The sequence below is a fragment of the Bemisia tabaci genome, chromosome 4 (genome assembly GCF_918797505.1).
Source record: "Bemisia tabaci chromosome 4, PGI_BMITA_v3".
NCBI lineage: Eukaryota > Metazoa > Arthropoda > Insecta > Hemiptera > Aleyrodidae > Bemisia > Bemisia tabaci.
In genome coordinates this window covers 56,470,606-56,483,532 of record NC_092796.1, presented here as the reverse complement: position 1 = coordinate 56,483,532, position 12,927 = coordinate 56,470,606, and the positions used below count along the sequence as shown (strand labels likewise).

General features: G+C 39.1%; 1 protein-coding gene across 3 annotated transcripts; it reads right to left on the bottom strand.

Annotated features, from left to right (window-relative positions):
• Positions 1–17: 17 nt before the first annotated feature.
• Positions 18–12,927, bottom strand: LOC140223791 (cytoplasmic FMR1-interacting protein-like). Of its 3 annotated transcripts, none has more exons than XM_072300112.1 (4): positions 12,170–12,927; positions 3,833–3,946; positions 976–1,155; positions 18–588 (listed from the first exon to the last, which is right to left on the bottom strand). In XM_072300112.1, the coding sequence occupies exons 2-4, from the start codon at positions 3,884–3,886 to the stop codon at positions 526–528; spliced, it is 297 nt and encodes a 98-aa protein (XP_072156213.1). In that variant the 5' UTR covers positions 3,887–3,946; positions 12,170–12,927; the 3' UTR covers positions 18–525. The 3 variants fall into 3 exon arrangements, with proteins under 3 accessions (XP_072156213.1, XP_072156211.1, XP_072156212.1); XM_072300110.1 differs by having other exon boundaries at positions 3,833–3,949; positions 12,170–12,925; XM_072300111.1 differs by lacking the exon at positions 12,170–12,927 and adding an exon at positions 10,045–10,324 and having other exon boundaries at positions 3,833–3,949.

Genomic DNA, 12,927 nt, shown 5'->3' with positions numbered 1-12,927 from the left:
AAGTAATTCCAATTTTTGAGAAAATCAAAGCACAGAAAGGACACTCTTCAGTTGTAGTGTTTCAGAATCTTCACCAATTTTTCATCCATTATGATCAAGCAAATGTATGTAATTCGCTGAAACTCCGACTGAATATTCTTCATGATTTTATAATTCTCTAGATGAAAATTTTCAGAAGATTCACACAGTAGTTTCCTCTCTGAAAGCATGAAACTTCCCTCAGGGCAATAGTTCAAAAAAGTAATTATCATTTGGCAAGCGAGAATTTATCATTGTATAATCAATTGAATTCTAACCCTATGGCATAAATCCTAGAAAAAATGAAATTTTCCATGAATATTGGCAAAAATAAGATGGAAGTCAATAGACGGAAAAACTGAATGAAAATCAAAAAGACTAAGACCTTTGACAAGTCCACAGCCAAGACCGTTTTCTTGCTAAATGCGCCAGGTAATTTCAGGCACGGTGACTGGTATTTTGCATGTACTATAACAATTTTCATTGTTTCAATTGTACCAATTCATACTAAATAAATAAAAGATCACACAGTTGTGCAATATAGGCACCATCACCAGTTTTTGCACGGACCTAAAAAGCAGAGGGAAGTAATTTTAGTTAATTAAGTAAATATTTTTATTAAAATTTTTAATATTAAAGACAAAGAAAATTAATTTAATCATTTTATCAGTGTAATTGATATACTTTCGTTTAGTTACTTGTCTTTTAATTATATAACTAGAGACTACAGGTGTCAGGTGGGTAACCTAAACCAAGTTCTAGCATTGTGGCAATTAGTGGAAATTGTGGTTTGAAGCATTCAAATATCCCTTTTTTTCTTGCATGTTTTTCTGGCCCGGCAAGATCAGTTACACATCTTAGACACATTGGTAGAGAACGTGATGCAAGTTTTCACCTGTAATACACCACTTCAATTGCATACTGAATGTCGAAAACTAACAAAATTAGAATGCTCACCTGAAAATACATGATATTAAGCAGCTTGTTCACTTCAGGAGCTAATACTTCAACAGTCTTTTCATAGATTTCCACCCAGTTCGGCTGCTCATTGGACTTTGATTGCGGTATGGCTCCAGAGCAACATCGCCACGTGTACAGCATGACCGCATGTTCCAAGCCATCTTCCAACAGTTCATTCTGGAGCATTACAAATGGATATTTTACAGGATTAGTAGATTGACAACTTCAAATTCACAACATGGCAAAGCTCTGAATTTTTAAAATGACCAAAACCGGTGTCGATTAAGCCTCAATGAAAAAACCTATTGACTGTTTTCAGTGCATATACCATAAAGGTTCAAAAATGGGTACATTTACATTTAAAGGTCGATCTGCAACGGATTCCTTGGATAGTTTTAAATCTTTAAAATTGAAATCAAGGTTCAAATGACCGTCCATCAAAGACATATATAAATATCTGACTTTTTTCTAAAATAGATGCCTCTACCTATTTTCAAAATGTCTGCTTCAAGTTGAAAACACTTGCATAGAACTAACTTTTTGGATATGATGTTTCTAATCCTGCCGTAGCTCTGTAATGATTTAGGTAAGAGTGAAAGAGTCATATCATTTTTTCTGAGTACCGATTGAAGCATGTTATCAGTAGTTCTTGATATTATTCATTCACTGCTAAAAACTTATGATTTCCTCTCATTTTTCTCAAAATTATCTTGAAAAAGCAAGATTTTTCAAAAAATCATAAATTATCATTTATCATCCATTCAATTAGACAGATTAACGGTGGTCAAGTAGCAGGAATGTGAAGCTTCCCAAACTGGCGTGAACAGTGGCTTCTTCAATGTACTTTGCTATGCCAGTGACGAACCCATTCCGGTCTTCGAAGTTGGTATCAAAGTTAGCTTGATAAATGACAGAGCATGGCTAAGCTTCGATAAGCGGTAGTTCATCAGGTAATGTAAGCTCATCTAAGGCGTCAACGTTGGATAAGGCATCAGTTAATGTTACCCTAGCTGCTGCCATTTTGAGACGTTGACTCCTTTGAGCAAAATACCATCAAAGACATAAAAATGTGACTTGGCAAGTAAGCATTGTTGTACATGGAACTTAGAGAAATGAATGGTTTTGAAAACATACCCACTCTATTAGATTAAGAACAGAGAGTACACTGTAAACCAAAAATAAATATTCTTGAGTGTTGCAAGATTCAATACCAGAGAAGGTTGACAGTTAAGAGTAGATAAAATTGGTCAAACAACTTTATGCCTTCAAGAGGTAGGAAAAACTTGTGCTTAACTATCAAAAGTAATGCTGCTAACTTGAGGTAGAGGTGTCGTCAGCTAAGTTGGCACTTGAATACATATCGTTTGCAAGCAACTACAATGCAGTCGTCCAACAGTAATCGAGGATTGACTAAGCTTAAAGTCAGGCTGCCGTCAATCCCCTATTGCTGTTGGACAATTGCATCGCAATAGACGCTATTGGTGGCACATCACAAAAAAGCGATATTTATCGATTTATTCGCATTAGTAGCATTGAAAGAGGTTACTCCAATGTTATTGTTTGGATCCAATTTGATATAATGGAGAATCCATATGATGACATCGCCACTAACGGCGTCTATTGCTTCCAAGTGGAATGTAAACAAGTGCCTACTTAGCTGACAACACCTCTAGTGAGCAGAGTAAACAGGTAATTGCGAAAAAATTTAGACTTGAAACAATGGAAATAAAACATTGGAGTGGAAGAATAGGTCAGTTGTGCTGGTCTCAGAATCGAGTTTTGATACTTTACTCATGCAGATAAACTAAAAATGATAAGATCTGGCCAAACAGCAAGTTTCTACGTTGAATATTAACCGAGGTATCTCGCCTAAACTCGATTTATGATGTCATCCACCGGTAGGACGTATCATGTTATGCACTACGGCAGTGGATGACGTCATAAATCGAGTTTTTCAAGGCGGGATATCTCGGTTAATATTCAAGGTAGAGAGTTGCTGTTGGGACTGATGACAGACTTTCTTATTTAGAGCTAATCTACTAGAACCAAGCATCAAAACATGATTCTGTTACCAGAGCAACTGGCCCATTGAATAAAGAAAGAGAAATGATCAGGAGGAGCAGAGGCTAAGCTATCGATTCGCAGGGAAGAGATAATCTAGGTGAGCTTTCAAAATGATGAAATTGGCCGCATTATCATAGCATGACAGCATGCAGACAAACTAACTCTTTCCTTTAGAGATTAAACGACATGAATATGAAAAAAGGAGAGGGTTACAGGACATTTGGGGAATGAGGACATTTAGGCAGGAAATATCTGGCAATGGAGTCCGAACTAGGATGATTATTAGGTTTAGTAACAGTATTCACAGTTCTTGCTATTTGAAGGGGATTGGGAAACAAAACCTGTATAACACTCTTCACTGTGCTCAGAGGTTCCTTCTTTAAAGTTAGCTTCAGTCTCACACACAGGAATCGATCGTTGAAACTCTTGTCGGCACGCCCAGGCCAAGGGGATCAAGGTCTTCCAAGCGCAAAGCTCACACATTCCTCATCTTGTCCTGGCGTACCAACAGAGTTTCAAGAACCGGTCTGCATTCATTGATTGACTAGATAAGGTAATAGGAGATAAAGAGATACATCTTGGTCCATAGTGGAGTCTCCAAGCCAAGTCCAGCAACAGACAAAAAGACATGTTCCGTCACAGGAGTCTGATGACAATTCTGTTGTAACATCGTAAGTTATGGGAACAACACTACGTTCTCATGTAGGAATCAGTGGTGTAAGCTTCCTCGATTTAGTTGAAAGAGAGGCGATTGAAAGCAATACCAGAAAAACGACTCATACACTCATACCTGTATAGATCCACTCAGAACTTCGGTTTCACAGGTTCCCACCGCACTTCCCATGGCTTCTTCTTGATTTTCGTTGGCCCTGGGGTTAAATCTTCGTCTCGAATTGATGAAATACTTCTAAATGAGCAAAGAAGATGACAGTTTCAACTGCTAATAATTAAATAAATTACAATTCAACCATTACAATTAACTGAGCGATCCAGAATTCGGGCAGAGGCAGACGGCACGGCGCACGGGTACCGGCGTGATTGCGCGGGAAAATAATGCATTGTTCTTGTTCATGGCCGCCATGCTGAATCCTACAGCTGGGCGAATATCGAATATCGTATCGAAGCGACTATTCGAATATCGCACTATCGATTCTTTACCATAGCTTCTAACGGGGACGTGGCGCCATTCGATCATTCACAAAAGTTGGCAAGAAATCCGTCGCCCAGCAGTCTCAGCCACTGACTCGATTTTCGCACCGGCTCGGCTCATCATAGTCCAGGTATGAAGGGCCGTTTGTAACTAAAGATACGAATGTTGGCAATATATAAGAAATGGTGTAATATATGAAATATTCAAGATATATATGAAATTTTGAAATATATATACGAAATTGTCGCAATATTCAAGAAATGTGTCAATATTTAGGAAATCGACTCCAAAAAATGTGGCGAAAATTGTGCAATATATAAGAAATCGACTTCACAATATATATGGCGAAATTCGTGCGATATAGGTACAGGGTACCTAATCCATAAGTCCTTTCCATCCCCTCTAAATTTTTACCTAATTGAGGCAAAGATTTGAAACTTGGGGGATGTTCTTAGGTTAAAGGGAGCTACTTTCTGGCCCCCTAAAATTATCCGGGGAACCCTTAGGGCATAGGCGGTTCTAGACCTTCATGTTTGGGGGTGCCCAGAGGTGGAAAATGTCGGAGACCGGCCCCAAAGGGGACGGTCGCTCAGGGGAGGCCTAATTTCCGGCCCTCAAGTTTTATCCCATTCCTACCCTCCTTTCTCTTTTTCTCTCCTTTCTTTCTACTTAAATACTTATAAAGTCAACGTAGAAAATTTTTAGCAAAACTTTTCACCAAAACTGCATTCTTACCATAAAAAAAAAACAGTATAATCTTTGTAAAACACGGCTATCAATATTAATTCTGTTTAAAACATTTTCAATTAATTGCTGGGATTTTTTTCAGTGTGAGCGAATACAGAATCTTTAAAAAGCAGTAATTTGGTCTTTTTTAGATCAATTTTCAGATTTAAAAAATTCATGAAATAAAAATATTGCCAATTTTTTACGCTTCATAATACGATTTTTTCTTGACGTGTTTACTTGCCCAAAAGCCTCTTTCACGGTTCCAGTAACCGTACTTAATTTTTGCTTGGGGGTGCCGGCACCCACTGGCACCCCCGTAGAACCGCCTATGCCTTAGGGGGGAGAAGGGATGGAAACCAATTATTTTTTCACTTGAGAAGACCCTTTTTGTTGTACCTTGTTCGAAAGAGCATCAAAAAAGGAAACTTTTTGGGTAAACCAGCAAGTCAATATCTCAAACCGTTTCAAAATGGCGTTTCGGTTAAAATTCAAGATGGCCGAAAATTGACACCGATTGTTTGTCAATGGATTTGCGCGAAAATCGGCATCGACGGGTATTTTGTCAGGAGTAAAACGAATTTGAAGTTAGATTTCTAAAAAAAAAAAAAAAAAAAAAAAAATCGGCCTTTTTGGAATTTTTTTTTCTTTAGAAATCTAACTTCAAATTTGTTAATCTCATGCCAAAATAACCCTAACTCCCCAAGTTTCTGAATTTTTGACCATTTTTGGAAATTTGTTGTTTTTTTAGAAAATCTAACTTCAAATTCATTCTTCTCCTATCAATATACCCGTGGATACCGATTTTCCCGCAAATCCATTGACAAACAATCGGTGTCAATTTTCGGCCATCTTGAATTTTAACCGAACGCCATTTTGAAACGGTTTTGAGATATTGACGTCTGGTTCACCCGAAAAGTTTCCTTTTTTGATGCTCTTTCGAACAAGGTACAACAAAAGGGGTCTTCTCAATTGAAAAAATAATTGGTTTCCATCCCCCCTCCCCCCCTAAGGATTCCCCGGAAAATTTAAGGGAGCCAGAAAGTAGCTCCCTTTGACCTAAGAACATCCCCCAAGTTTCAAATCTTTGCCTCAATTAGGTAAAAATTTAGAGGGGATGGAAAGGACTTATGGATCACCCTGTGTATCGCACGAATTTCGCCATATATATTGTGAAGTCGATTTCTAATATATTGACACATTTCTTATATATTGCACGATTTTCGCCATTTTTTGGAGTCGATTTACTAAATATTGACACATTTCTTATATATTGCGACAGTTTCGTATATATATTTCAAAATTTCAAATATATTTTGAATATTTCATATGTTACATCATATCTTATATATTGCCAACATTCGTATCTTTAGTTACAAACGGCCCTTCATAGTCCAGGCAAGTAAGTCATGAAAAGGGCTGTAGCCTGCAAGAATCCCGGGTAGCAATGTTTTCATCAATTCCTATGTAATTTTTGACGCTGAATCCGAATTTCAACTTTGCGCCATTAAATTCGGACCGGAAAGTTGCCAAATTTGGCAAAAATGGTCTAAAATCGGACTTTTTTCCGGATTATGGCCTGTAACTTGCCAAAAATTGATCTGACAATAAAATTGGTTATTTCCAGAAGTAAAGCTCGTTAAATTTCCTATAAAAAAGTTCCTATAAACTTTTTTGCTCAAGGCAAAATCAAGCGGGCTGGCGGGCTCCAAACTTTGAAAAATGAGCGAAAATTTGGTTTTTTGCGGGTTATGGCCTGTGACTCGTCCAAAATTGATCTAACGACAATTTGGTTGTTTTAAAAAAAGTTCGTTAAATTTCCTATGAAAAAGTTCCTATTTATACATTTTTTTGCTCAAGGCAAAATTAAGCGCATTGGCGGGCACCGAACTTTGAAAAATGAACGAAAATTGCGCTTTTTTGCGGTTTTTGCAAAAATCCCGGGTAGTTATGCTTTCAGTGATTCCTACGTAATTTTTGACGCTGAATCCGAATTTCAACTTTGCGCCAATAAATTCGGACCGTAAAGTTGCCAAATTTGGCAAAAATGGCCTAAAATGGGCCTTTTTTTCCGGATTATGACCTGTAACTTGCTAAAAATTGATCTGACGATAAAATTAGTTATTTTCAGAAATAAAGCTCGTTAAATTTCCTATAAAAAATTTCCTATAAAAAATTTCCTATACACTTTTTTGCTCAATGCAAAATCAAGCGCGCTGGCAGGCTCTGAACTTTGAAAAAGGAGCAAAAATTGTGTTTTTCGCGGTTTTTGCCCGATGTCTCCTGTTTTAATCGTCCGACGAGTAATTTCTGGACAAATTAAGTGAAGATGATACAATTTACACTTAGTGAAATTAATTGATGTAAATAATAAGGATAACCCGACATATTACAGTGTGCGCAATTTTCGCACATTTTACAAAGTTCGGAGCCCGCCGGCGCGCTCCGCTAAGATATATGATGACACAAACGATGATGACAAATTAAGGGGGGGGGGGGGGTGTCAGTGGCGTGCGGTCCGGATAAGCAAGGCAAGCACTGCTTGCCAAAATATTTCAGAAGAGAAAGAGGAAAATTACAGCTATTGGATGTTTTAAAGAGGTGTGTGAAAAAACGGCCAAAAATGCCTCAAGGCATTTTCGAATTTTGATCAGTTGGGGTGATACAGTAGCTTCCCAGACGCCCAAAACCGGTCGCCATATTTGAACGTCTTGCATGCTACTGTATAACTCCTGAAAAGATGGATCATATTTGATAGGGGGCCAAATCTAATGGGGATGGAACAACCTCTTTTCCATGTTTCGTAGGTACAGCCTTCTTTTGCTTCACAACCAATTTTTTCATCAAGCTGTTATTGTCCGTAGCATTATTCTGTCGTTCTGAAGGTGAGCACTGAGCAGAGCATGCGTGAGATGGCCCGTGCCGTGTTCAGGCCGCGCAGCGCGCTGGCGCCACCACACCGCACCGTCCGCTCTGCCGCTTTCCTACTTTTGTAGCTGCTATGTACCTACGTATTTCTGTCTCACTCTCTTTCTGTTCTTAATGCAATTTACCTACTGATACATTTGATCAATAATATATTAGCTAAAAGAGGTGTGTGAAAAAACGGCCAAAAAATGCCTCAAGGCATTTTCGAATTTTGATCACTTAGGGTGATACAGTAGCTTCCCAGACGCCCAAAACCGGTCGCCGTTTTGCTTAGAAGCGCCGGGTTGCGACGTTGCCATTTTTTAAAGTGGAAACCTTTAAAAATTCATATCTCCGCCGCATCTCAACCGATTTCAATTAACTTTTTTTGAAAATGTTCCTTTTAAATAGAGCTTCCTATTAATGTATAGTTTCCTGGGTTTACTCGGCTTTAAGTGGCACTTACGCGGTTTTAGCACTTCTTGATAGACACAAAAATGTAGTTTTTATTTTACCACGATCGTGGAATCGACGAAATCTAAACAAAAACCAGTCTAAATGAAAGTTCAGATTCTCACCTTTCTAACGAGCACAAGATCATCCCGGGGAAACGTTTAGTTTCCGAGATATGACCGCTCTAAAGTTGGTCACATGCGCTTTTGCGCAATGTGAATGCGGCTTATCACTAAGTCATTCGCGAACTGGGGGTCCCTTATGTTCAATTTACGTTGAAATAATTACACAGAGCAGTAAGGTGTACAACAGGAGCCGTATTTTCACCTTCGGCTGCTGATGTGCGACGTTGCCATTTTTTTAAGTGAAAACTCTTAAAAATGCATAACTCCGCTGCATTTCAACCGATTTCAATGAACTTTTTTTTTTAAAATGTTCCTCTTAAATAGAGCTCTCTACTAACGGTATTTAGGTCTTTGGATTTTATTGACTTCAGGGCGGCACTTAGGTCGTTTATATGGTTCTTTGCAGAGATTTTTCATATAGAAAATAGTGTTGCTATTTTTTATTTTTTATTTTTTTTTTTTGTTTTTTTTTTCCGCGGGTTGTGGGAGGGTTTGAAATGGCAAAATTTAAAAGGAAGAACTTTGAAAAAAGGGATTCTTTTAATCACTATTCTTACGTGTACAAATATTGAAAGCGACGCTCTCATTGTACAAGGGAAGTTGGTGTTGTTAATTTACCAAGATTTTTGCATTATATTTTAAGCGATGGTGATCTTCCGATCTAGTTTGAATGTTAAAAAAAATCGGGGGAAATACAGACCCCCTTCCGAAAAAAAAGAAGAAAAAAATAGCAACTCAATTATTTATATGAAAAATCTCTGCAAAAAACCATATAAACGACCTAAGTGCCGCCCTGAAGTCAATAAAATCCAAAGACCTAAATACCGTTAGAGAGCTCTATTTAAGAGGAACATTTTAAAAAAAAAGTTCATTGAAATCGGTTGAAATGCAGCGGAGTTATGCATTTTTAAGAGTTTTCACTTAAAAAAATGGCAACGTCGCACATCAGCAGCCGAAGGTGAAAATACGGCTCCTGTTGTACACCTTACTGCTCTGTGTAATTATTTCAACGTAAATTGAACATAAGGGACCCCCAGTTCGCGAATGACTTAGTGATAAGCCGCATTCACATTGCGCAAAAGCGCATGTGACCAACTTTAGAGCGGTCATATCTCGGAAACTAAACGTTTCCCCGGGATGATCTTGTGCTCGTTAGAAAGGTGAGAATCTGAACTTTCATTTAGACTGGTTTTTGTTTAGATTTCGTCGATTCCACGATCGTGGTAAAATAAAAACTACATTTTTGTGTCTATCAAGAAGTGCTAAAACCGCGTAAGTGCCACTTAAAGCCGAGTAAACCCAGGAAACTATACATTAATAGGAAGCTCTATTTAAAAGGAACATTTTCAAAAAAAGTTAATTGAAATCGGTTGAGATGCGGCGGAGATATGAATTTTTAAAGGTTTCCACTTTAAAAAATGGCAACGTCGCAACCCGGCGCTTCTAAGCAAAACGGCGACCGGTTTTGGGCGTCTGGGAAGCTACTGTATCACCCTAAGTGATCAAAATTCGAAAATGCCTTGAGGCATTTTTGGCCGTTTTTTCACACACCTCTTTTAGCTAATATATTATTGATCAAATGTATCAGTAGGTAAATTGCATTAAGAACAGAAAGAGAGTGAGACAGAAATACGTAGGTACATAGCAGCTACAAAAGTAGGAAAGCGGCAGAGCGGACGGTGCGGTGTGGTGGCGCCAGCGCGCTGCGCGGCCTGAACACGGCACGGGCCATCTCACGCATGCTCTGCTCAGTGCTCACCTTCAGAACAACAGAATAATGCTACGGACAATAACAGCTTGATGAAAAAATTGGTTGTGAAGCAAAAGAAGGCTGTACCTACGAAACATGGAAAAGAGGTTGTTCCATCCCCCATTAGATTTGGCCCCCTATCAAATATGATCCATCTTTTCAGGAGTTATACAGTAGCATGCAAGACGTTCAAATATGGCGATCATTTTGACTTAGGCCCCCCCCCCCAGAGAGGGGGGGCGGGGTGTCAAGGACAAAACCTTCAACTATGCCTATAACTTTTGAGCGAAAAATCGGATTGAGTTGAGCTTTTTTTCTAAATGAAAGATCTCAAAAAGATCTATCTGCTGATACCAGAAAAATTGAAAAAAAGTTAAATTTAATGCCAATTTTTAGGAATTTTTCGATTTTTTAGGAGACAAAATTTTCAATTTTGTCGTGTTTCGGCACCGCGCAATGATTTACTAAAACAAAAACCAGTTTTTTTAGATTCTACACTCAATTTCCTACAAGATGCAAAAAACCGCATCTTGGGGAAACGTTTAGATCGCGAGCTATGGCTTGTCAAAGGTAGCCCCGCGCTGTTCGCATATTCTCCACGCGTCTGCCACCGATCCTGTTGCCCCTCCTCCCCCATCCTAAATGCAAATTAACATTCTACTACCCAGCTTTCGTATATATCTGCGTTATAGGTACGTGAAAATTTCAGCAAGTTCGTGATTTCCAGTGGAATTGATACTTTATTTCGCTTCCCCCCCCCCCCCCCCCCCCCCACCCGGCCACTGGCACTGAAGTTTGCCCCTGCCTACAAGTTGTAATAGTTTTTTCTTGTGTCTAACTGGAGGTATTTGTTTTCTAGATTACACGCTAAAATGAACAGAATAGGTATAAAAAAGTAATTTATTAAGTGAATTGAAAGCAGTTACACAAGGATACACACAGGTTACACAAGGAGGTTGGGAGGTGGGATAAAAAATTACCTCAATTCGATTTCGTAGTCACAGGGTGCTACATCAGCAAAAACATGTAACAAGAAAATGTTTATAATTCTTTTTCGCACAATATTTGGAGCACAGTGGCCGGGTTGGGGGGGGGGGGGGGGAGAGATATAAAGCATTAATTCCACTGGAAATCACGAACTTGCTGGATTTTCACGTACCTATAACGCAGATATATACGAAAGCTGGGTAGTAGAATGTTAATTTGCATTTAGGATGGGGGAGGAGGGGCAACAGGATCGGTGGCAGACGCGTGGAGGATATGCGAACAGCGCGGGGCTACCTTTGACAAGCCATAGCTCGCGATCTAAACGTTTCCCCAAGATGCGGTTTTTTGCATCTTGTAGGAAATTGAGTGTAGAATCTAAAAAACTGGTTTTTGTTTTAGTAAATCATTGCGCGGTGCCGAAACACGACAAAATTGAAAATTTTGTCTCCTAAAAAATCGAAAAATTCCTAAAAATTTGGCATTAAATTTAACTTTTTTTCAATTTTTCTGGTATCAGCAGATAGATCTTTTTGAGATCTTTCATTTAAAAAAAAAGCTCAACTCAATCCGATTTTTCGCTCAAAAGTTATAGGCATGTTGAAGGTTTTGTCTTTGACACCCCGCCCCCCCCTCTCTGGGGGGGGGGGGCCTAAGTCAAAATGATCGCCATACTTGAACGTCTCGCATGCTACTGTATCACTCCAGAAAAGATGGATCATATTTGATAGGGGGCCAAATCTAATGGGGGATGGAACAACCTCTTTTCCCTCCGAAACATGAGCAGTTTGAGAGCCAGACCCTGTGTGCATAATGTAACATACAAAAATATCTCATTCATTAGGAATGGCCGGCCATTGTATTAATAGCTAGTATAATACACAAAAATGGTGAACCAGGGCTCAGAATGAAACTCGGTCATTGCAACTTGAATGCTTTGTTTTGTTTACCTACTATCAATCCCTGGTCATGGCAGCTTTCAAACTTAAAATTTTAAAGGAAACGATCAAAAATTAAAACGAAAGTACTCACACTTTACGATTAAGTTTCCTATCAGCTATTTCGTGCGTCCATTATTAAACATTTTATTAATCGATTCAAGCACAGGAACAAAAGCACATGAAGACTCAGCACTCCTCACATCATCGAACAAGCAAGTAAGCAGCAAGGCAGTAAGCTTCCATCATTGAAAAGGACCCCGCACACCTCTTATGGGAAGCTGCACCACGACCGATTGCCTTCTGACTTATGTACTTCGATTCTCCTCAAGATGCTGATCAAAAGTTATAATTGCGCCAACTTTCTACGATGCACCGTTTTCGCAAAAAAGCTAAGTAAAGATTCAATTATTTGGCGATAAAAAGCCAGAAAGATTCCTCATTTCAGTACTCGAGTGAACAAATCAGGGGAACTCCCGCACCGACCGGCAGTCTTATCTCGGATTCCGCACGCCGTTTTCCTCGACCACCCATCGTGAGGAGCATATGAACAGGAAAATGAGCGTCAAACGGACGCATCGAGAGCGGGAGGAGGGGGATAGCCCTAGAGTCGGCAGGTACAGATAAGAAGACGGAAACGCGCTAGGTACGTTTTTTCCTTATTTAAATCGGGCCTGTTCTCAAATGCTTTGTTCTTTTTTATTCATAGTCGCCGAATAATTGAATCTTCACTTAGCTTTTTTGCGAAAACGGTGCATCGTAGAAAGTTGGCGCAATCATAACTTTTGATCAGCATCTTGAGGAGAATCGAAGTACATAAGTCAGAAGGCAATCGGTCGTGGTGTAGCTTCC

Excerpts from the sequence above, each read along its gene's own strand:
- LOC140223791 (XM_072300112.1), bottom strand. The coding sequence starts at position 3,886 with ATGGGAAGTGCGGTGGGAACCTGTGAAACCGAAGTTCTGAGTGGATCT. Across the intron at positions 1,156-3,832 it reads TTCTGAGTGGATCTATACAG|AATGAACTGTTGGAAGATGG; the intron begins GTATGAGTGTAT and ends GTAATGCTCCAG. Across the intron at positions 589-975 it reads TTAATATCATGTATTTTCAG|GTCCGTGCAAAAACTGGTGA; the intron begins GTGAGCATTCTA and ends TCTGCTTTTTAG.